General features: G+C 32.9%; 2 protein-coding genes across 3 annotated transcripts in view; one reads left to right on the top strand and one right to left on the bottom strand.

The window, feature by feature from the left end:
• Positions 1–24,411, bottom strand: part of alc (alicorn) — a 144,237-nt gene that overhangs the window by 8,934 nt on the left and 110,892 nt on the right. The gene's annotated exons all lie outside the window — the stretch shown is intronic.
• Positions 1–24,411, top strand: part of toc (toucan) — a 56,464-nt gene that overhangs the window by 14,676 nt on the left and 17,377 nt on the right. For both annotated transcript variants that reach the window (XM_053756475.1, XM_053756476.1), the window contains 2 exons: positions 13,647–13,739; positions 15,323–15,469. In XM_053756475.1, the coding sequence (XP_053612450.1) occupies positions 13,647–13,739; positions 15,323–15,469 (240 nt within the window). The remainder of the gene's footprint in view (positions 1–13,646; positions 13,740–15,322; positions 15,470–24,411) is intronic.

The following is a 24,411-nucleotide window of genomic DNA, read 5'->3' as shown; positions in this document are numbered from 1 at the left end:
ATAACTACACGAATAAAAAAAATACAATTTACGAATATTTACATTAAATAGGTGACGTTTTGTCCGATATCTTTATAATAAACATTACATTGGGCATTGATAAGCCATTCGTTAAAATACTACCTATGGTTAAAAACTATGGGGAAATTATGCACGTGGCTTCCTTTCAGATTGTGTAAAAGTAACAAGACTAAGGTATGTGCACCGATAAATGGATTATGTCTCTACGTTTAGAGCTTGCAGTCTTGTATAATAGTCACAGATAGTCACGCACCTACCTTTCACCGTCTTGAGACTGCACATGCGAGGAATGATTGAAGCTTGTTAAATTGATAAAGAAATAATCCGTTTCGAAAGCATGACGGCGGGAGAGTCGAGATATATTTCATATGTGTCTCTTATTACGATACGTTATTACTATGAGTTAGCATTACTTACCAGCATTTTCGATTTGCGTCACACATTCATTATAGTTAGATTTGTTCAATTTTGAGCTAGAGAATAGGTCGGGGTTATGGTAGGTGGGGTTTCCGGAACAAATTGGGGCTACACCATAACATTATTCACATCAAACTCTTAACTACATATATATTCTCTGGAACCTTTTTATGTAGCTGACGTTTCAAAGACTGCAGTCGCCGTGGTCGTGATTTCAAAAACACTATGGTGCAAACTATTTTCATACTAGGACTTAATGCCTTATGGAGCTGAGATATGTAAAACTAATTGTTTGGGTTTGCCATTAGGAAAGGAAGGGCAAAAAAGGCAATCAGCCAGTGTCTAACAGCCATAAAAAATGTAAACAAAATGTTTACTTTTAAAATTCTAGTTACACTGATCTTTTCAAAAGACTGTCACAAAATAGGTGTTTTAGTTTAGAAACGTGCTGTTGAAATCGTTAGAGACCGATGCAGTGTAACGGGTTATTCTCGTCGATGGATTTGTTGACGATGCGAGAATCGTTGACCCCAGACCGCAGCAAAGCTGACGAAGAGTAGGACGCGAATTGCCTATCCCTACTGGTTGGTTCACCCTTGACTAAAAATTTTAATCTCATTCATTTTAAATGTCGAATTTATTTTTTAAGGAAAGGTGACAAATGTGAAAACCACTGTAATCCAAATTTACATCTGGTGAATTTGTTAAAAGCAATTAACTAACAAACAATAAAATAAACAACTCACTCAAACAACAAAAAAAACAACTCACTAGCTAATTCAACGTCCAAGTTGTATTTATAATTAATGTTTCTATTTTATTTTGCTAGAAATTAACTTAAATAAATAATATTGTCCAGATGTGATAGTGTACGTGTACCGTCAGTAAACCAGTCACAGATGTCGTTACCTATCTAAGCAAACTGATAAGCAGGTGAACATGACCTCGTATCGTATTTGGATCGTGTTGAATATTTTTCATCATGCTCACGAAATTGATTAAGTTATAGAACAAAAGCTCACGGAACATTCACGAATTACAAACAATTATTAGTATTACCTAACCCCGTTTCGGAGACCCAAATCTTTATCACTAATCTACTAACCCCATAATAAGTATTGATTATTGTTGAATGATTCGTGAGTAAAAAGTATGTTTAGTGTTGCTGCACATTTTATAAGTTAATAGTATACATAACTCCATTCAAATAATTAAAGTTGTCCGCCGTCATTACCGTCGTTCAAAATAAAGAACCTTTCTAAAATCTTAAAAATCATATATTGATATAATTTTACAATACTTCCAACACATATTTATTACTCATTAATTAGGGTAGTAAAAGAGGTTAATGGCGGTGATTGAAATTCTCAAAAAAAAATCATTGATAACAAATAATTATATCAATATCAAAAAAAGCAAACTTCCCAGGTAAAAGGAAATTCTGTACTAGTTAAGGAGATCTTCCTTAGCTTAATAGTTGTAGCTTATACAACAATGTAAATTTTAAGAAGTTATTTCAGTGCAGCATTAAACATAACACAAACATATTAGACGAAAAATAGATAAATCTTCCTACGATTTTCACTTATCGGACTACAATAGTAATAGTAAAATATGATTTGTAATTATTTAAGGTTCAAGAACGATGTCGTAGGTAGGCAGTAGTAGTAGTAGTGGGCGCATTATCTTTGGATAGACATTCGCCTTCAACGCCCTAAAAGCAAGGATAGTTCCATGTAGATTAATGCAATGTCACATAAGCTTTTCAGGCCATCGACGATGTGCCTAGAGTAGGTCGGACAATTATTTAGCTATGTAACTCATGGAATCGATATTATTTAATCTAGATTTGAATGTTGCATAGTTGTCAACACTAAGTAAATTAAATTGACATGATTCAATTTAGATGCGGCTTGCGAAAATAAACTGGAGATTGAAATTTTATAGTAAATAAATAAATAAATATATTGGGACAAATCGCACAAATTGAGCTAGCCTCAAAGTAAGTTAGAGACTTGTGTTATGGGATACAAACTCGACGACACTATATCTTATAACAAATACACATATAGATAAACATCCAAGACCCGGGTCAATCAGAAAAAGATCATTTTCCATCATGATCCGACCGGGGATCAAACCCGGGACCTCTCGGTTCAGAGGCAAGCACTTTACCACTGCGCCACCGAGGTCGTCAGTAAAATTATGTAACTTATTTAGCGCTAATAATTGACACCATTAATTGATATATCTTAAATCTTGTATACTGATTGCATGTAAATATCTCATCCTCACTCACCATCTACCTCTCATTGAACTCGTTTCTTATTGAGACATCTTTCTCGTCACGGGCAGTGCTGCACTAAAATATAAAGACAAATAGTATTAGACAAATAGTATTCTTATTAATAATTGTCCTTATATTTTAGTTTTGCCAGTCTGTTTCTTATTAAGACGTCTTTCTCATCACAGGGCAGTGCTACTATTTGTCCTTATATTTTTAGTGTTGCCAGACTGTTATTTGCACTGACTGGTGGAGGAGAGAATCTGTTTAACTTACCGTTCTCAAATTACGGTTCTCAGTATGTTTCCGTTGTTTGGAGTAGCTTGTGCCGTTCCCAGCCTCCCACATTGTTTACCACGCATACGATTCTAAGAAAGACATCATTGCACTTTAGAATGCCGTTCAATGATTTTATTTCCAACAGCTTTCATTTTCTTTTATTTTGACAGTGACTTCTTATTTGTTTAGTATGAACTGTACTTAATTATTAGAGGTGGACATAAAAATTGAGAAAATATTTGTGACGATATAAAAGTTATTAGTTTAATACATTCCGTAACGAGTTTATAGTACTACTTCAAAATTTATCGTAGATAAAAGTCAAAACTTTCGAGTAAGTCAACAATGTATAATTTACTACACATTACCGCTATGATTTATACTAGGACCTAGTTTTCCAGATTCTATTTAAATGCCATAACTTACTAACCATTTCGACATATAGGCTTATACTGAGAGATTTAATATTGTATCTTGTATTATATGTGAATTGAATTTCGCTCGTTCTTTTATATTTATGTATATGTAATCTATCAGATACACCTACCTATAGATGTACTTTCATTATGTGCATTTCTTCTTTCATATTCTAATTTCCCAGCATGCTCAATGGCAATAGCTCATGGAACCTTTTTAGTTTCACGTTTTTCAAAATCTTACCATTACAGCATTAACATCGGCATTTAGGTTCTCGTACAAATAGGTAGGTGTGAGTTTATTAAAACACGCAGAAGTACTTACCAATGCTAGACTAGGGGAATATAACCATACACTTTATTTACACTGTAAATGACATTTAAGGAGCCCAAAGAATAAATTTTCCTAAGTCATAGTGTTCGCTATTATCTAAAGTGGTTGAAAGTGTGACGACTACCTTTTCGTGGTTCCGTGACGACGACCACAAGAACCGGTTATATCCAGTATATTCATTACAGGTGATTCTATAAAACTGGTTGTTTATTGTTGTTTGTAAGCTTTACTGTGCAAACATTAAAAATTTAATGTTCGAGTCTACTTTTACTCTATACTAATGCGCAAGCAATTGGGAATTAGTTATTAATTGGAATTATTTAATTAACCATGAATTTTGTCGAAATTTGTAACTTTTACTTATCATTTCAAAAAAAAATGTTTCGAGTTCAGTGATCATGTCGTAAGTTTTGCGTATGAAAAAATTTGGCGTAAATCTATAAGTGTGTTTATGTTATGCATTTTGGGCATATATTTTAAATAAATTGTTCGTAAAATCTAGACTGACTTCTGAAGTGAAATTATCTCCTTGTCGTCATTGATTAAAGCAATAGATTGGAAAGCAAAGTAATTAATAAGCCACATTGTTTTTATTCCACCACACTCGATCTCAAACGTCGATGCATCACTATATTAATCACTTCGATGGGTAAATAGATACTTTACAAATCTCTTTAAAGCAATTTGCTCCCTATGTATTCCACCATATGAATTATTTTATAAAATCACAATATCGTTCTTATATAATCTTATAAATTCACATACGGTTCGTGCCGTATTTTCACTGTCACGTTTTTGCCCACATTGATGGCAAAATTGTTGTATGTTTTATCGAATAATTTCTTTTTAACAAGCTTATTAGCGATTTACTTGGTTGATTCGTGTCAACAATTAATTATATTAAGTCTATTTTTGACAGTGTTTTAAAAGTAGTGAAAGTCACGCATATTTGATTAAGTATAAATAGTAGATATTTTAATATTTGATAAAGTAGTAAGTATAAATACAGCATTTTATCTTGTGCGAGGATAAATTTGATTGAACTTTAAAAGATCTCTGGAATTTAATCTATTTCTATACTCGTATAGTGTTGGGACATTTTTAGATCATCTCAGGTATTGATTAAAAACCATACCTGAGAGCCATGTAGTTAGTCAATACTGCATCAAATTTACATAGAAAGAATGCGACGATAAGTAAAAAAAAGTTATTGTGACCACCTCGATTTGTTGCTGGCCGCAACGAGTTCGCGTAACTAATAGGAACGTGTAACGAATGCACAATTTAACGTTACGTGACTTTCATTAATAATTTACTATCGAATAGTTTAGTTGCTGTATTTTGTAACTTTGGATACCCGTATTAGAAATTTTACTTGGCTTTGATGCATTATTCCCTGGGTGACGCTTTACATGCCTTATTGATATTTTTGAAATAACCTAAGAAATGATTTATTATGAATATATAATCATTTGTGTACATTATATTTCATGTTGCTAAATTGACTAGTATGATAACTAAATTGAATAATTTAATGAATAGTTGGAATAATTTTGGGTAGGTATACACTTTACCACTCCCAGATATTTGTCGGTTAGTTCCGAAAAATTTAAATTCACAAGAGTCATAATATATTATTGTGATTCCATCATACAGTGCTCAGAGAACAATTCTCATACCGGATGCAAATCTGTTCGTGTCCTCACATCGCTCGTGATTTAATGTAGCTATCGTCGTGTACAGACAGCATCAAACATCAATATGGGTGTGGACCATACCATGCGCAAAGATTGAATTCCCGAAAGCGAGAATCAGTGGCGGTAAAATTATTCCAATATCACGTATTATTAAACAAAGTCCATTGCCGCGTCTGTCTGTCTGACGGTTCGCGATAAATTCAATTTTTGATATACGAAATTCTGTTGGTTGCAGAGCACTAGTCTAGTATGGCCCTTGATGTGGCCCATGACTTGAGCTGAAATCATAAGTACTTCATTTAATTTAAGATACTTAAACTAATTTGCTAACAGTACTTAATATCAAGTACCTAGTTACTGTTGGGTGCTGATGAGATGGCATTGGCATAGCTTGGTCTACTCTGTTAACATGGCTCAGTGGAATTTCGAATTGGTCTTAGAATAAATTTGTACAAAGTTCTTTAGAAAATCATAGTAGTTTGGTATCTTACCTGATTTAAAAAAAATGAGTCCAGCTGTTCTGTGACTGCAACTGGCAGAGAGCCAGCCGAAGCTGTGGTGTTTGTTTATTACGAAATTCCGCCAAAACTGATGCAGTAGTACGACCTAATTTCGTTGCAGCGGCATTATCCACACAAGATATATTTTTAGCCAGTTAGATATGTAGTTACTTTGTTGCACAATTTATATTTCTGGGAAAAATTACCTATGTTTACTAAAAGAAGCCTTTTTCTTAGGAGTCATTTCGAAATAGTGGAAAGTGCAATTTCGACATCCTATAAATAAGCAAAGCACCAAAAAACACCAAAATAAGTGTATTACATTTCAGATACAATGATTTGTGGAAGTTCTGATCATACTCGTATCATTTTGTTTTGTTCAAATTACAAGTAAGGATTCGAGTCTTAGGTAGTTTGTTGAACCAGTATACATATCTTTACATAAATGTTACCGATAGGTACATAGATAGAAAATATTTCGAGAAGTCAATGTCTGATTTAGTTATGACTCCAATTTAGAATATCTGACCTGTTATTTGAATAGGTAGGTATTCTTTATTTAAGTCTTTTGTTACAAATCATTATTATCAAAACCTTCAAAAGAGAAGGCCATTGACCTGCATAATTAGTTGTATATAGATGTGACGATCCTCCAACTTTGTAAATGCTGCTGCACCAAAAATCGAACAAATGTATGCTGCTAGATTTTTCTTGCCATTAGATCTACCTTGATCAATTATATTTCATATATCATTATCCTAGGAATAGCAAGAGATGGTAGTATAGTGATGTACACAGGGTGATGTCGTGTCCATCGGTGACAAACCGACAAACATTCCTCACTCGCTTTCGTCTCCACCACCTCATCTATTTCTGATCCAGTAGCATTTTTATTTCGAAATCGTTCCTCTCGATTGTCCCAACAGATTACTTCTGAATGAACTAGACCATAAAACATTTTTAAATAGTTTTCACGTTTGAAGAGTTAAAGTAGGTTGCAAATAATTTATACAAAAGTTTATTTATTTGACATGAAAACGTATGAAATATCTATCGTAACTAAATTATTTATAACATCTGATATTGATAGCAATTAAGTAAAATTCTTAGAAAAGTGAATATATTTAAAAGTATTTATTAAATTATAACAGTGATGTTTAAATGCTTATTTGCAAGATGTACCTATCAGTTTTCAATCGTTCATGTCATAAAGATTCGGATGACTGAGTTTTCTAGCCTATTAACCAGCCAAACTCAACAGGGCATCGATAAAACAGATACAGTAACAGATAACTGCTCAACTCCTGAATTTAGCCGGGGTTTTGTGATTCCTTTGGAATTGTGATGTGATGCTGAATCCACACCCATATTGGAATCAGTCGGTAGTATGTCTTTTATGGGTGAGTTGGCTAGCAGTAGTTTTAAGTTCGGTCATGCGTTTTGCCATTTGTAAGTAAATATATATTTGTTTTTAAATCTATTGTCGGGAATATTATAGTATTGATATCGGCCTGCTATGGTTTTGTCAGTGGTCGGTCATAGGAAGGGTGACTCCAAAATGTATTGCTTTGGCTGTCTTTTGGAAGGTACGTTTAACCCTTGTATTGCTACTAAGTAGTTTTAATCTATTATTGGGCCCGTGAGGTAGGTCATAATTTATTTAGGTATTATAGAGATTAACTTCTATAAGGTCACCGCTTGTTTTTGTCCCTTTGTTTTCTGTAAAGTTATTTTATCAGTCGGTTTTTGCACTTAGCACATACCTACGATGACATAATGACCTTCAAAACTTAACATGTTTGTATAATTTTAAATAATGACGCATGTACCAACTTACTTATTACAGAAGCACGACACGATTCGCGATTTCTTGGAAGCTATAATCGAATATAATTTGATTACATATTTTCATAATTTAAAGCAAATCAAAACAAATATTTTGTTTACTTGGAAAACAATTGAATACATGGTGGTCTGGACAACGTGGCGTATAGTTGTATTTCATGGAACCGAATTGTTCATACTTATAGCAATATTTTATGACAGTACTAAAATGTCACTTAACCTGTTTCCACGATGTCGCAACGTGTTCTAAATAATTCTACTCATCAATATTATGGCCTGTGTGTTGCACATCCAGAGAATTAATTGCAAGGTGCCTTGAAGACGTCCTAGTTTTCAGGCAATGTACTTAGGCCTAAATGAAAAGAAAATTGTAGGCAAATGCAATGCATTTTCCTTTCAGGATAGCGAATATGGTATGGTCTACAAAATTTCATCTAAATTATGTCGCCTGCTTCTCTAAATATATACCTATATATGTGTGCATATAAGTGCAATAAGATTGCATGGGTGCAGTGCGCAGGCGTAACCTCAGTATGTGGTTAGAAATCATTGAGCTGAATCTAATTGTCGAAGAAGCTAGTTTTTTTTAGCAATAGATTTCTGTCTTATTGAAGCGAAGCAATGGTGGGGCACTAGCGTTACACCGCGGCTCTACACATACCAGTCACTCATTGTTTCCACAGTGTTAAGCTTGTGTAGGCTGGGTTCGTAATATGAGATAGGTTTGAAGTTATATTTGTAAAGTGTTCTGTGTGAGTGATTGATAATAGCGAATACGTTATTTGAACAAAAATGACGGTAACAAAATCGTGACCTAACAATATATTAGAGTTTGATGAGTCTTTGTATGGATACTCCCTTTTACAATATTTTTTTACCATTAATATTATATTATAATATAATATGTAATATAATATATATGTATGTATAAATAATTATATTATGTACACTAATATTAAATCAACGAAAAATCGTACCGTATCATACATAATGATCATCGTAGGTTAGTACGATTTTTCGTTGATTTAATATTAGTGTAAGTGTAAGTGTAATAAGATGCAACCTCATGTAGTCATAAGGTTGCATCTTCCTCGACACGATATGATTTCATCATTACGGATAGTTTTGTCATTGTTTATTTGTTGATCACTTCTATTTTATGATTTGTTTAGAACAACTATTCTATAATCAATTGCAATATAATATCTTTGTTATATAGAAATATCGTTTATTATTTTATATCAAAGATTTGTTTTTACGTGGCAATGTTAAAAATTATATACCTCTTTATAGCAATTTCTTTTTAATTTCTATTTATTTATCACCAAACCAAAATATTCAGGTTTCCGATTGATTACTAGTAAAGGCAAAATCAACAATATCTTGCCTCTAGTTGACATATGAGCATAAAATATAAACTTGGAAAACTCCTCTGTGATAAGCTGACTTCAATGATAAAATCGTCATCAAAATTATTTTAAACTCCAATAAAACAAATAGTGTGGAATGTAGCAGTTATAGACACAACCTTGTACATTAAATAAAAATTGCAAAACATCATTCGCTATGTTTGATGTTCCACCCGCGCTTACGTCGTTGCTCATATTGAAGCCTCGCTGCCAACTTAAAAAATATTTTGATGTACATAGGTACTATTTTTCTATGACAAGACATGTTGCCCTGAAGCCGAACTTCTTTCTCAAAAATTAGAACTCAAATGTAACGAGCAGTATTGTCTTTTATATACTTAGGTTCAAACATTAACACAATATCTCAAAATCTCAACTGCGTCGTGCAGTTGAGCATCCAAGTTATTTAACCCTGAATCCGTCCGCAGAAATAGCACAAATCTAAGGCAATGTTGCCACTTGCTACTTGTTTTATAAAGTGACTAAAACAATTACGACTAAAATTAAAGAGGACACTGTTTTGCTCTCTGGCTCTGACACACTGTTTAAGTAAATTTAACTTGAAAAATAGCAAGTAGATGTCGTCATTATGAATTATATTTATTGAAAATTAATTCGAATATGGCGGGTACAACATCATAGATAAAAAATTGCGACACATATAGTGCATTTTACGTTAAAAAATTTCATGTAAATAAAATACTATATAGCCTAAGCATTGCACCCACATAATTATAGTTCTTATAAATGTTACTTGTCTCTAATATCGCGTAAAAATATGAGAAATATATTCTCTTCGCATGAAGAACATTTACGTTCTCTTTTTCAGAATATATGTATATTAAAATAAAACTTAAGATCAATTAGTGAAGTTAATTTTAGCACGCCCAATTTTAACGGTGGCGACTCGGGAGTGTTTGTTTTAAAATACTGTGGACTGATTTATTGGGATAAAATTAAATCATTCCGAGATTGAAAGCTAATTTAGTTTAGGCAGACTATAACAAAAATATTTTAGCGGAAAATTTATACCACCGATGCCAAGGTTATTTCGAAAGTATTGGTGAAGTTTTGCCGGTGAGTTCTTATTTCATATAATATTATTTATCATAAAACTTGAACGGCACTTAAACGATACGAAATAACGCAATACGTTTGCATCATGGAAATAATATTTTCTATGAAGAACAACTCGAAATAATGAGAAATGCCCAAAAAGCAATCAAAACGCTAATTCTGATTCATTTCCAATTTTCGTTACAACCTATGAAGAAGGATCAAGTCCGCTTTGCTGTGCGAAGCCATCACATGGCGGAAATTGGTCGCCGGTTCATTTTCTCTTACATACCTATCTATACACATGGACACTATAATTTTTACGTATTTTCTTTCTAATTACTTGATAAACAGATCCTGCAAAGAGCAGCTGAAAATATGTCGATATTATCATAGACTTGAGTGGACCACGACGGGCAAGGATCTTTTTAAAACTTATGTACTTACCTATTTTTTGGAAATTTTAATTAAACAACAAAAAAGAAAGCGAATTATTTTTCGACTTATGACGATGACTAAATGTTTTGAAAGTACTAAGCGTACTTAGTGCAATAGTGTAACATTGAATGACAAATGACCGAGTTAAGCAGCTAAGAAAGTATCCTTTTTAACAGACTGTAGTGTAATGGCCAGTTCCTCATGATCCGCAGGATTTCACTCCATCAGCCGACGTTGTTGTTTGTTGTATGGAGGGGGTATTTAGAGAGGGGTCTTGTATAATGGTTATGAGTGAGTTGACTACCGAAATAGACTCGCGTTGCAATAATTATATCAGCAAACCGGCTTTGTTGACTGCCACGTACGGCCACGTGTTACGCTCTTTACTATAGAAAGCATATGTTTTAGATTTACTGCGATCAAAGTAACATTGAAGACAAGTGCTTTTAATATAATTCGGCTATATTCTCGTAATGTGAAAAATCTTACTTGTGGTTTTTATGATAAACTAGTTTAGTGAAAAATGTATCCTATAAAAATCATCTCAAATTAACTTATTATGAATAATTTTCACTTACAGGAATATAATAAGTTCCTATAAAAAATATCTTGAATCTAGTGGTCGTGCTAGTAGCAATGAACTGAGATAATGACACATAGACAAAATTGTTGACAAACATTGTTTGACTAATGAGAAGTTTTTTAGAGCAGTCATGCATACATCCATATTCAGGTGATGGTGATAAAATGATAAGAGACTAGCGCAGTGCACACCAAAAACAGTGATGTGACTAAAAATAAGACTATGTAGTTCCTAAAAGTGCCTAAGTTATAAATAGTGTGAAATGCCTTAGTAAATATTAATGAGGAGACCGAAGATGGGGGCCCACGGTTCAAAGGAGAAATTATACAGAAGCAACTCCGAGAAATACCCGTCGAAACTACCGGTTCCGAACGACAAAAAATATAAAATAGCAGTAACGCGAGAAAGATTCGGATCTTTCGGTGCTAGAGGTGAGCAAATATATTGATAATGATTAAAATTCTAACTTGCGCTAGGATATACGAGTATATATATATTGTATTACTTAAATTGTTTATGGAGAAAGCAAAATTTTAAAATCCTAGCTGAATTTTTTTCACTTACTGGAGTGAATAAAATATGCCGTGTCTGTTTGTGCGTAAGTTGGTAAATGATACCTAAAACAGAGTAAAGACGAGAATCTTCTGAATCAAGCTACGATTTCATCGTATTAAAAATGTCAATATTATCGTCGATTCAATACTTTTTTTCATGACTCTTTGCATAGATATCTTCCATTACCTAGATACTTATGAAAAAAATTGTTAAAGAATATATACAGGTCAATAAACTCTAGGCTTCGATTTCGGCTAGTAACATAAAAGCCATGAATTAGTTAGAACTGGAGTCAATGTACGGAACTCCTTGACATCAAACGAAGTTATTGTTGAGATCGGGTATTGATTATGCTAACGTAAGTCATAATTTTGACTCAATTTTTTGTAAAGAGGTACTACAGTATTAGACGAGTGACCTCACGAATCAGAATCAATATACTGATGGTAATCAGATTCTTTCTTTTCAAGTGTGTTATTGCTAACACTGGTATCAGATTTTATTAAAGTCGCCTAAAGGCATCTGGCATGAATTTTGTGACTACATAATTCATGTTAAAAACTTTGTATTTCTTTATTATAATTACTAAATTTCAACAATTTCTATAAGTACTCTAAGTTCAACTCTGTTTCTGTCAAAGTGAATTATATCGTACTTAAATAAACTAGTTGTTCGCTGCGAACTTAGACCTCGCGAACACAATGTTTTTTTATTATATCCTGCACACCTTTTAAATTTCATCAATTTCGGACCAACGGTTCGAAAGTTATCGCGTTACAAACATACAGTATAAGAAATTAAATAACGTATCAACTACTTAACAAGGCAGCTGGTTATTCACATGCTACTGCAGATTGTTCACGTGTCTATTGCAATCGATAGAAATCTAGCTTGTAACTGATATTTGAACAACATTCTATTAACAGATCTGATATTTGTATATATCTGTATATATTTATCAATCAGATAGTTATGATACTCAATTTTAAGTTTTCGTCATTTTGATATTATTGAAAAAGAAAATCTTTAACATTGATTAAGCAATTGACATTAGAAACTGACTGTCATTTTTCAAGTTCAAGTAAAGTACATACTCTACTGTACCTTCGTAAATATGATTCTCTCTCATTGTGTCTATTAAATTTTAACATCTAACCTTTTATATAACTTATTTGTATATTTTTTGTCTAAAAATAAATATATGTAATAAATTAGATAAGATGTGAATGTTGGGCTTGTTTTAATTTTATAAAGACGTTATTCTCGTCGATTGTGTAATCTTGTTCCCACGACTCTGTCCGATGTTAGAGATTAGACGTATGCTGCAAAAGACGTATAAGTGAAAACAATAGCTCTATTGTACTTGAACATTATATTTTTTATCGTATAAGAGTAGGAAAGACATATAGTGTATGGCTGTTTCGATTACCATTTTTCAAAGATTGATAGCTCCATTGAAGTGTTTGAGCAAAGTTTGTCACACTAATTCACATTTATTTGCTACAAAAGACGTCTAAAGTGGTATCATGTGGTGCTCGTGAGATCATTTTTAAAAGCACTATTTTAGGAGAATTTTCGAAGTCTGACCTGACTGATTTTCATCAAATTTAGTACATGTAGAATAAACAATAATAATAGATTTAAATTTATGATGTTGTACTTAACTCTTACTATCAATTGGTATTTATATGGCTATCACATTTTCTTGTCCACGCAGAAGACGTTTTAAAATTTTATTTTGAAGAAAATCTCTATCAAAACCATCGTGAGTTGCTGCTTCTCTATAGTTATGAGTTTATTTCTCTTTTTCAGGGAACGGCAAGAAACGGGAAAGCGGGCCGACGCCGACCAACCCCACCCGCGCGCCCGCCACCCCGCCGCAGACCCAACCCCCATCCGCCCAGGGTGAGTCATACGTGGGGTTGTAATGACGTCACGTTTCCACGTACTCACCAACAAAACAGTTTTTCTTTATTATTGATTAAATTGATAGATAATGACGAAAATTGAACGATATCATTCAGACTTTTTCGCAGCTAATTCATCGTTTCGAGTTTAGCCTTGAACTTTTATTACACAAAAAGGTAGCTTATTTACTTTACTACTATGGTTTAAAACAAAGTAACTTCTCGATGTTTGTCCCTATGTAGTATGTCTGATGGAAGGTTTAAGTGTATAATTTATCATGTTTTTTTCGTGGTTTTACCCGAGCGAAGCCGGGAAGAGTCACTAGATTATTTATAAATTCGTATAAATGTAGTAGGACATATAATAAAAACATATATTTCATAAGTACCTACTATCAACAAATGTAAATAAAAAATATTAGGTATATATATATATATATCGTTAGTTGTTGTTGTCACTGAATTTTCCATCACAATGTAAATCATTCACCTTGACTTGTAAAGGAGGTTTAAATTTTTACCTTTGTAGTGATTGTGCTAACGATAACGAATATTACGTCTTTCTTTTGAAATGCTTGTTTATTTTGCAAGTAATGTCGATTAGTGGAAAGTTCATTGGGTAATGTTAATTTTTATATTATGGCTATTCTACACACCCGGATTTACTTCACTTATGGAACCTAACCCTTCCAAATGCCTTCCAATATAAAATGACGAATATAGTGAGTATGGTTGTCTTAAATAGATAAAAAAGGAAGAAAAATAGTGACTGTTATAACTTTACTACAGAAACTAAAAATATACATTCCATTACCTACTTCCCAAAGTTCTTACGCAATCAGTTTAGTCAATAATAATAACATAATATATTAATTTCGTTGGAGTTGTTGTATATGTCTAATTCATAGAAATAACTTAGATTAAGTAGGAAATAATGGAACTTCACAATAATTTTAGTGGACGGTTGGAGACCGTCAATGAAAACTATTGAGGTGGAAGGTAGCACATTTATTAAATAATGGCTTTGTCATTTTGTTTTCCAACGAAGATTAATAATCTTCATAAACAATAAACGGATTGCAATAATTACGCAAGCCATAGACAATAGCGCCTGCGCAAAGGTTGTCCTTTTAAAAGTATGTCAAATCATAACTAGTTCGATTCATTAGCATAGACGTCGCAATTCCAATAAAATAATATGTTTTTTGTATTTTCACACATTTCAGCCCACAAATCGAAAAAGAAAGATTGCTAAATAGCAACGTTACTTTGTATACTTAATCGCGCTTATTCTCTGGAATTGTTAAGGAATTGGTACATATTTTCTTATACCAAGTTTGTTCAATAAAAATAAGAACTATGTGAGTGAGAACCCAGAAATATCGAAATATGTATAATGCACTACATAATAACTCGATGGTACCTACATATTTTTTTTATCAAAGACGAATGAATTCTTAGTCGTGAAATGTTCCAGTGTCACTACATAAACTTGCTGTGCGCAAAAGGCTATTTCCAAATTAAAGCGCAACTAAAAATGGTGGTCGTCATACACTAAAACGGTTTTTTTTTTATTTTTAGCAAAGAAAAATGGCGTGGTGCAGAAGCTGTCGGCGTCCCCTGTGTCAGTGCGCTCCAGGACTTCGCTGGCACCTCCCCCCTCACCCCGCAAGCCCCCGTCCCATCGGGTACCTGCTCAGCGGCCAACTACCTTACCCACCAGTAAAGGTAATTTTACTCCTAAACTAAAAGCTGTTATGAGAAAATAGCAACATTACATAGGTAATGAGAAATAAAGAATTATGAACACTACAAAGTAAGTAAAATCCTTCATGCATGAGTTGTAGCGAGACAAGACGACTCCATCAAATCCATACGTTTACCACATCGTATTCTATTCACACTAGCGCCATCTATTCTTTGAGCCAGAAACCATTTCGTAGTCGAACCTGATGCTACTACACTATCACCAAACTCAGTTGCCGAAGCGTATGAATGAACATTGTGTAGTTTGTATGAGAGTCTTTATTAACTGCAATGAAAAGTCAGCAATGTATGCCGAAGCCGCCAAAGTTTGGCGAACTCTTTGCCGCTATTGTTTAGCCGGCATGATATTGTTGGACTGTACCTGAAACTTTTAGTTTTCGCGTTGTTCAATAGACGTCACTTCTAATAGTTATAAAATATTGCAACTGTCAAATCAAAGTAAAATTTTGCGGTAGTATGCAAAGTTAATTATTCTTTAAAAAAAAAACAGATCGTGGATATCTATCTATACCTATAAGTACACCATTCAATTTTGTTCCTTTTTTATTCAGCAAAACGATTAATAAAAATCTATAATTCACCATGGAATGTAAAAAAAAATACCTATATAAAATGTATTATTAGGTAGTTAATTAAGAGTTTTTACCTTATAAGTGAATAGTCTCAGTATTGTTTCTGAAATTCGGCTTAATTGCAACACTTTTACATCTCTATCGCTAGTCGTGGTAATAATAAATTTATAAATTACAGTTATAAAGTTATATGATGAATGTCCAAGGGTGAGCGGCTGAGCGGTTATGAAAGTTCCTTGCCATCGCAGCAAGCGAAGGAAAGTCTCACTCAATAGGTAAAAGAACGGCAGACGAAAGTGTCGCCTGCGCTCAGCTTTGAAAAAATTAAAAATTCTATATTTTTGTATCAATGACACTCGCGCGCTTTTTTGTATTGTTTATTTTAATCTTACGTTTACGTAATTAGTTTAGGTCGTGATTGTTAACATATTTGATAAGTTCAGTTTTTAAATATATTTTTAGTTAAAATAAAATAAAATCGCGTGAAATATAGATCGATTTGAATTGTTATCAAGTATGAGTCCAATTCATAAGTTCGTGTCATTATTTCAAACGGATCCAAAAAGCAACAGGAAAACCCTGTTAGTTCATAGAAAGGTGTATTCCAGTGAACTAAACATTTACAGTGAAATTGAAGAATTGAAAAAGAATCAATGGGGAACCTTGAATGGATATCGGAGAACAAAAGGTAGAGTACCTACCTAAGTACATTGTGTATTTTTTAACTTAACATTTTTAACTTTATTTTCATGCTGTTTTCATCAATAGTTAGTGTGATTAATGGTTATTTTATTGCCCGAGTGAAGCCGGGACGCGCCGCTAGTTTATTAAAAGTAAAGAAACATTTAATTACTGTTACTTGCTATTATATTTCTTAATAAGATGTAGGTATAATGATTTCTTTTTGTATTATGCTAGGTAGTTATGTGAATTATCCATATTTATTTAAATCCGTATATCCTAAAATAAAACACATGTTTGACTTAGACTTATTGCAATTAACTTATATTTATATTATCTTCAAGTGAAATTTGTCGCTATTCGTACCTACTACTTGTCAGAATAAAAAAAGTTGTTCGACATAACGTGTCCAAGATTTCTGTAATTATGTTCACTTCCTGTAGTTATAGCCAAGTTTCCTTCAAATTGCATGCCGTAAAGTTAGATAACTACGTATTACTATATTTGGCTTTAAAGTAAATTACTTAAGTACCTATATAACTGGTTTTATTAACTGCGGCTAGTTTTTGAATTTATCGCGTTCATAGACAGACACACAGACGCGGCCTGGGGACTTTTTATAATATATAAGGATAAGGACATTAAGGAATATCACATAGGGTAAATACTTACACTTAGGTACATCCCGAATTACCAAAAGAACTCAGTAGTAATATAATAACCAGCTCTAATAACCTAATAAATCTAAAATCTAATAAATAACCAGCTCTAGCCATAATAAAAAATACTTCGTTTTATTTATTGAAATCAGTTGGAAGTAAGTACGAATGTGAACTCAAGTTAATTGCAATAACATTACCATTGCATTATGCTTGTCAGTTTGTCCGTCAACGGATATGCTGCCATTACACGTCAGCGTGGGTGGTATTCCAAGTCTTCTCTTTCACTAATTTGCCTTTCGTAAATCAAAGCTATTAAAGGAAGTACCCTACATTTGTTTTGGCGGTTTCCGCTGTACGCATTGTGCATACGGCTGTTTGTTGTTGATGCCCCGTACTAAGAATTTACTTTTTTTATTATTATATATATAATATTATTAAGAACCAAATAATAAAATAGTATAAAATGCCCAAAAATTGTGCGAAATGTAAGAAAGTAACAAATTTACTGCAAATTTAAGGGGATAATGGTTTTTGGACCAATTACAAAAGGCACACGTCTGGCTGGACTATTTGCATAATTTGGTACCTATAACGTCTGTTACATAACAATTCAAAACCGAAATTTCCGCCTTCATTTTGAAACCGGTCGCAATTCGTGTCAATACACCCGTGTGGGTTTTTTTCAATGAAAGAAAGTTTATTTACTTGTATGTAGTGTAGGAGTGACTAGATGCACCAAAATAGGCAACTCTGAGGTCCAATTAATAAGTACCTAGTTATTTTAAAAAGCGTTTGTCTTAGACTAATGAATAATGCGATAAAACTACTAGAACTCAAACAGAAATCCTATCTAATCGACTAAACCACACAATTAATAAACCACGTTTGTTCTATTTATAGTAATATTAACCCACATGTCAGTACGACGCAACGATTAACCCGAATGGTAAATGCAACTGGTAATTTAGTACACGAATGCAAAAACATGAATTTGATACAAATAACTCAATGAGTTTGAAGCCTCTGCATGCCTCAAACATACAAACTTACAAACGCTTACCTCTTTATAATAATAGTATAGATTGGTGTACCTAGCAAATTATCACACAACACAAAATCTGTCCCCAATCTACGGAATTAGAGATGGATTTTGGTCATCAACGTGGTAAGCATCCTGACTCATATACATCCAAGTCTTTATAACTTTAGAAGGATTGACCTTGAACATGTGGCGAAACGATCTACAAAAGTTAGCAAATTGCCGAAGATAGAAAATTCAAAAACACAAAAGGCACTCAACTTGACACGGGCTAATAAAAAAAGACGATAATGATACACAATTTAAAACAAAATAAATCGTGAATTGTCTACTTTCTAAAACGAGATGATTCTTCAAGCCATAAAACGTAAATTACCGTTGTCAACCACTCGATCGTACCTCCCTATTACCGCGACTTTCAAAGGCCACCTCCGGGAATCCACGGACGAATCACTCCCACACTTGATAGATTGCTTCCTCACTTTCTATATTGTTCTAAGAACTGTGACTTTTGCTGCTGTTAATTGATTAGCAACAGGCACGATTACTTCATATGAATTGCATAATCACACAGAACTCTGTAATGATTAATTTAACAAATTGGTCAGTTAAATAATTTGTATTTTTTTCTCGGGCAGTACGTTATAAAACAAAAGAGGTCAGTTAATCATCTTGTAACTTTCTAAGTATTTCATTGATAACTTGTTTATTTTGATGTTTTTTGTCAGTTTTTTTTTTAATAAGATCATAATTCCCAGAAAATATATGCCCATATCTTCTATCTGTACAAACAGTTATCCAGTTACAAAAACTTCCCGAAAAAAATCTAATTTCGTCATTAACACGTCTGTTACTCTTTGAACTTTCATTCAAATGCATCCATCTTTAAATGTGTCCCGATTTAAATTTGTTACCAATTAATGCATGATCCTTCTTAGATTTAAAAAAAATTTAGTTACTAACTTTTTTAACTGTTTATTTATTCTTTGTCAAAATAACAAAGTTAACTTTATTATTCTATTCTTTGTCAAATTAACAAACTATTTATTTCATTCGTTCATTACTTAATAAGTAATGAACGAATGAAATAAATAGTTGAGAAACTAATAACTTAAACTACTAGAGGTTGCTTATAACTGCGAATGTTTAGAAATCTTCAAAGTATACTAAAGTAACGGAAGCTAAGCGGAACGAATAAAGCAAATTTTATATTTGCGAATAAGTTTTTTCTAGGAATTGTTCCGTTCTTCAGTCGTGAAATCGTGGTATTCCTGATTGAATAAGATTTTTTGTGATACATTTCTAGCATTCGAATATTATATCATTTTAACATTTAAACCACAAACTAAGTGTAAGAATTGTCATGAACTGAATATTATGACGCTAGAGCGTTCATCTTCTTCTGTCCATCTGTGGACTCATTGTGGTTTAAATGATGATGGTAGTGGGACATTAGGCATAGTATTTTTAACAACTAAGAATTTACTTATGCACCATATTATAGGATACGATACGATAATAATTCAGAATACATGTGATGTCGTAAATCCTATCTATCTTAAATGCTTGGTGCAGCATAGTGTTAGCATAGTTGGCGTATCGAAATATTGCTTTGTTTTGCACATGAAAACCAAGCAATGTAAGTTTGGTGAGCATGTAAACGGGCTTTAGCAAGGCTAGGTCTTCGCAAATAGGTAAACGCTTTGTTGCACAATTGTGTCGACGACTGCCAAAGCAATTGTTTGGAAAGTCGTGAACTACACGGCTTATAAATCTTAACATTCCATTGTTTCTTTGTCTCCGTTGATGTTTCAATATCTCGGCAGCGGGCCTCTAGTGCTTCTAGAAATCTTTCTTATCTTTGCTGGAGGTTTTCTTAACTTTAATAGTAAAGCTTTGGTAAGGTTTCTTTCCACGACCCTCACATATGGAATATGACGACAGACCTAGATAGTTTTTTTATTTTTCTAAATAGCCTAATTCATAATCCAAAACACATACATTGATATTATTTTGCGATGAGGTTAATACCGTCAAATCGAGAAACTATCTAAAATGAAATCAAACATTGTTATTTAGGTACATTTAATAATTGTTTACGTTTAAATTTCTAATAATTTTTAATAAGTACCTACTTATTTTTGTTTTAGGAGTGCAAACATAGGATATGAATTAGAAAACCAATAAGACGTAACAAATAAAATACATAACTGAATTCGATATTTTTTATAATTGTTATTTGGCAGAAAAGTAGCAAAAATATTCAGTGGCCTACCTACATGCCTAAATTCTACTAACCTAAACATAGTTTCTTGGAGTCGCTTATGTTGTAAATTGAATAATTCATGTATTGCTGTTGGTTGTACCTTTTAACAAAACAATCCTCAATCGATTTTTTGCCAACTTAGCCTGATCTTTACTTACTTATATTTACAAAATAATTGTTCAGTTATAACATTAAAAAACCTTCATCAATCTATTCAACTATACTTTTATAAAATTACATTAATAATAATGTTACTTCGTTCTAGGTAAGATTTTAATGCAGGGCTATTTAAGAATTAGCAAGTAAGTACCTACGTAGGCTTAACAAGTTGGGCTAAAATTTTGGTAATAAATAAAATCGCTAGCCGATTTCAGTCAAATTATAACAATAATCCATCCAGTTGACCATGAGCGTAAATCGGAAGCATCCGGTAAATTAAAAATTCACTGCACAAAGTCTCGAATAAGACCTATAATAAGTTTATTTTGACGTACATGTTTGATTTCGTCTTGGCGCAAAATATCCTTTTCTCATAATGTCCTTTTCTCAAAATGTTCTTTTAATAAAAATAAAACTGTTTTAATCAGTTGCTAAAAAAATCAAAAATCAAAAACACACAAGGACATTGTGAGAAAAGGACATTATGAGAAAAGGACATTTTGAGAAAATGACATTATGAGAAAAGGACATTTTGCGCCAAGATGGTGCTTGCCTCTGAACGGAAAGGTCCGTGGTTCGATCCCCGGTCGAGTCATGATGGAAAATGATCTTTTTCTTATTGGCCCGGGTCTTGGATGTTTATCTATATATGTATTTGTTATAAAATATAGTATCGTTGTCGTTGAGTTAGTATTACATAATAGGTACAAGTCTCAAACTTACTTTGGGGCTCGCGAACATTATGTAGTTAGTATGATGAGCTTTTATTTACCGCAATGAAAACCCGAATGCCGAATATGCCAATGTTCGTAGAACTGTTCCTCGATATTGTTTAGCCGGCATGATATTGTTGGATTGTACCTGAAACTTTTAGTTTTCGCGTTGTTCAATAGACGTCACTTCTAATAGTTTTTAAATACTGCATCTGTCAAGAGGTGTTTTTGATCGAAAACTATTTTCATTAAATTGTGTACAGAGTACAACCTTATTTGAAACTCACATGCGATCCACAAGACACAGGTACAGTTTTACTATTTTACAGTTTTCTATTTACAAAACTTGTTTATCAATACTCTACCCAGGCTTTCTTGTCATGATTGACCTAATATTAAAAGTATTTTACACAGTTACTATTATGTACTAATACTATAAAGCTACTATATACTATCGTCCGTAGTAACCGAGATAACACTAAATATACAATGATATTAAATTGATGATGCTGTATATAGCAGTACCAGTATACCTACATCAATAAGATGGTCCTTGAGAAGCCAGACACCGAGTTTATCAATTTTGGCTAGTTTTCAAGTGCTCATACATCCATTAGGAGTACATCTGATCGTGCAAATAATATATTGTGTGTGCTTTGATAAAAGGTAGAGTTTGCTAACATTAAACATAACGGTAATTTAACCATTTTCATGAAAATTGTATTGTGACTATAAAATATACTAACTTACCTACCTAATATAATATAATCAAAGAATTATGTGATTGACACTTCTATTAACTCCCATACGTACTTACCGTTACGAGTGTTAAATTATTTTATATTAATTAAGTGCATTCTCTATTCTAGTATGACTTGTTAAACAGGTTTCGGATCTAATAAATTATATTGATTACGTTTGCCTCAGTTTTTTATTGTATTGGAACTTGGATCATCTGATGTAAACATAAACTTTTCTGTTGTAAAAATAACACGGTTAAAAGAATCGTATAATTAAAGGAGAACATAGTGTTAGCTATAGGTTATAGAGATAAATAGAAGAAGAGAAAAAGAGTAGAAAACGATATTCAGCACGATTTTATTAATTTTTAAATAGAAATATATAATATAAGGTTTGAATGGTAGAGAAAGCTTTATTGTTAACTTTAAGTTGTTCAACGAAGTTTACATAAATTACTTACAAAAAAATCTAGAACAAAATCTTCATAACTGCCCAAATAAAGAATTTGAGTCATAGTACTAAAGTAAACGAGTAAACATAAGTTGAGTAATATTCCTTTACTCGACCTTTTTGTTTCCCGTCGGCGAATGCGGACTGCGCGTATATCTCGGTAATACTAATTGACGTGGACAAATGATAGAATCAAACACGATGACATGGATACAGAATTAATTCCTTTCAAATATCGTCTACCTAAATGACTATATAATTTCTCCATAGAGTGCTAAATAGGAAATGTGTTATTTAAATATTTAAATGAAATAAGCAGGGCCTGATTAACCTAGGCTAATTAGCCTCCTGGGGCGCGAAAATTAGAGGAGCGCTGAACCTTCTTCGCAAGCCCTATATTGATCTAACCTCATTGTCTGCAAACAATTACACCAAAACAAAAAACATGTGTGCATGTAAAACCATGCTACTAAATAAATGCGTAGCTATCTGAAAATGTTTGAGCCCTGATTTGAGGGCAAATAAATGGAAATGATAAAAAGTTTGAAAATATTTGGTTACATCTAGTTGTAGCCGGCTTATCTTCAGTATATTTATCTAAGTTTTTGTACAATAAAGTATATATTTTTATGTATCTTTTATCAGTTTTATCTTTTATGTTTCGATAACGTCTTCTCATCTCTTAACACTAGACTGCGATTTATAAGGTTGATTACCTTGTTGTCAAGTTTATCTATTACCTACGGCCAAACAAAGATGGTTACCTGATATGGCCCTGGCATGGTATGGAAAACAGAGTTCGTTCGGCCCTGGCGGCTGAATATGACAAATTGGCCAAGAATAGAGTTCAGAAAATCCTCTACCTATTTAGTATTTTCCTGGCGCCGCCGCTGCTTTATTTAGAGTTATGGACGACTATTAACAGATTCTGGATAAAGGACTTAATGCAAATACATATGTACATACATATCTGGACGTGACAACTTGTGTAAATATTATAAAATGACACTATAAACTCAAGTTTGACACCGCGGTAGCTGACACAACTGAATTATGTATGTTACATACGGAACATTTAACATAAGGAAACATTTTTCATACTATTGTAAATGCCTATTTAGTTTCAGACGATAATAAATATGTTAATTACAAGTAAATATATTAATTTATTGAAGTACTTTTAACTTTGGAAAATTGGATTGAAACAATATCGGAACATGTCAGGAAATATCTACGCAAGGAGAAAATTCCATTATTTAAGCTAGAAATAAATAAAAAAATTGGACCCCCTTTGTTTTACCTGTAAAGCACTCACCGTTTCAATGTCACTCCAATCCATCATCTCATCATCAGTCGCGTTTCCGAAGCGCAGTTCCGTCCGCTATTTACGTACCTTTCATTAGTTCTTGGAAGCGAACTGGAGGAAGCCGAGGTTTTTGTATCGGAAACACACGTTTGTTCGTTTTTTATACTGTCGCGTTCTGTGTAAAGATTTAATGTTCCAAATGCAGGCATACGTAGTCTTTACTTAAAAAAAAGAAACTAAATCTAAAATATAAATTAAGCATATCGTAACACATAAAAATGAACGCTATAAACTTAAAACTTCCGGCCGGATTT

The sequence above is a fragment of the Plodia interpunctella genome, chromosome 16 (assembly GCF_027563975.2).
Source record: "Plodia interpunctella isolate USDA-ARS_2022_Savannah chromosome 16, ilPloInte3.2, whole genome shotgun sequence".
Lineage (NCBI taxonomy): Eukaryota > Metazoa > Arthropoda > Insecta > Lepidoptera > Pyralidae > Plodia > Plodia interpunctella.
This window is presented reverse-complemented; position numbering and strand designations above follow the sequence as displayed.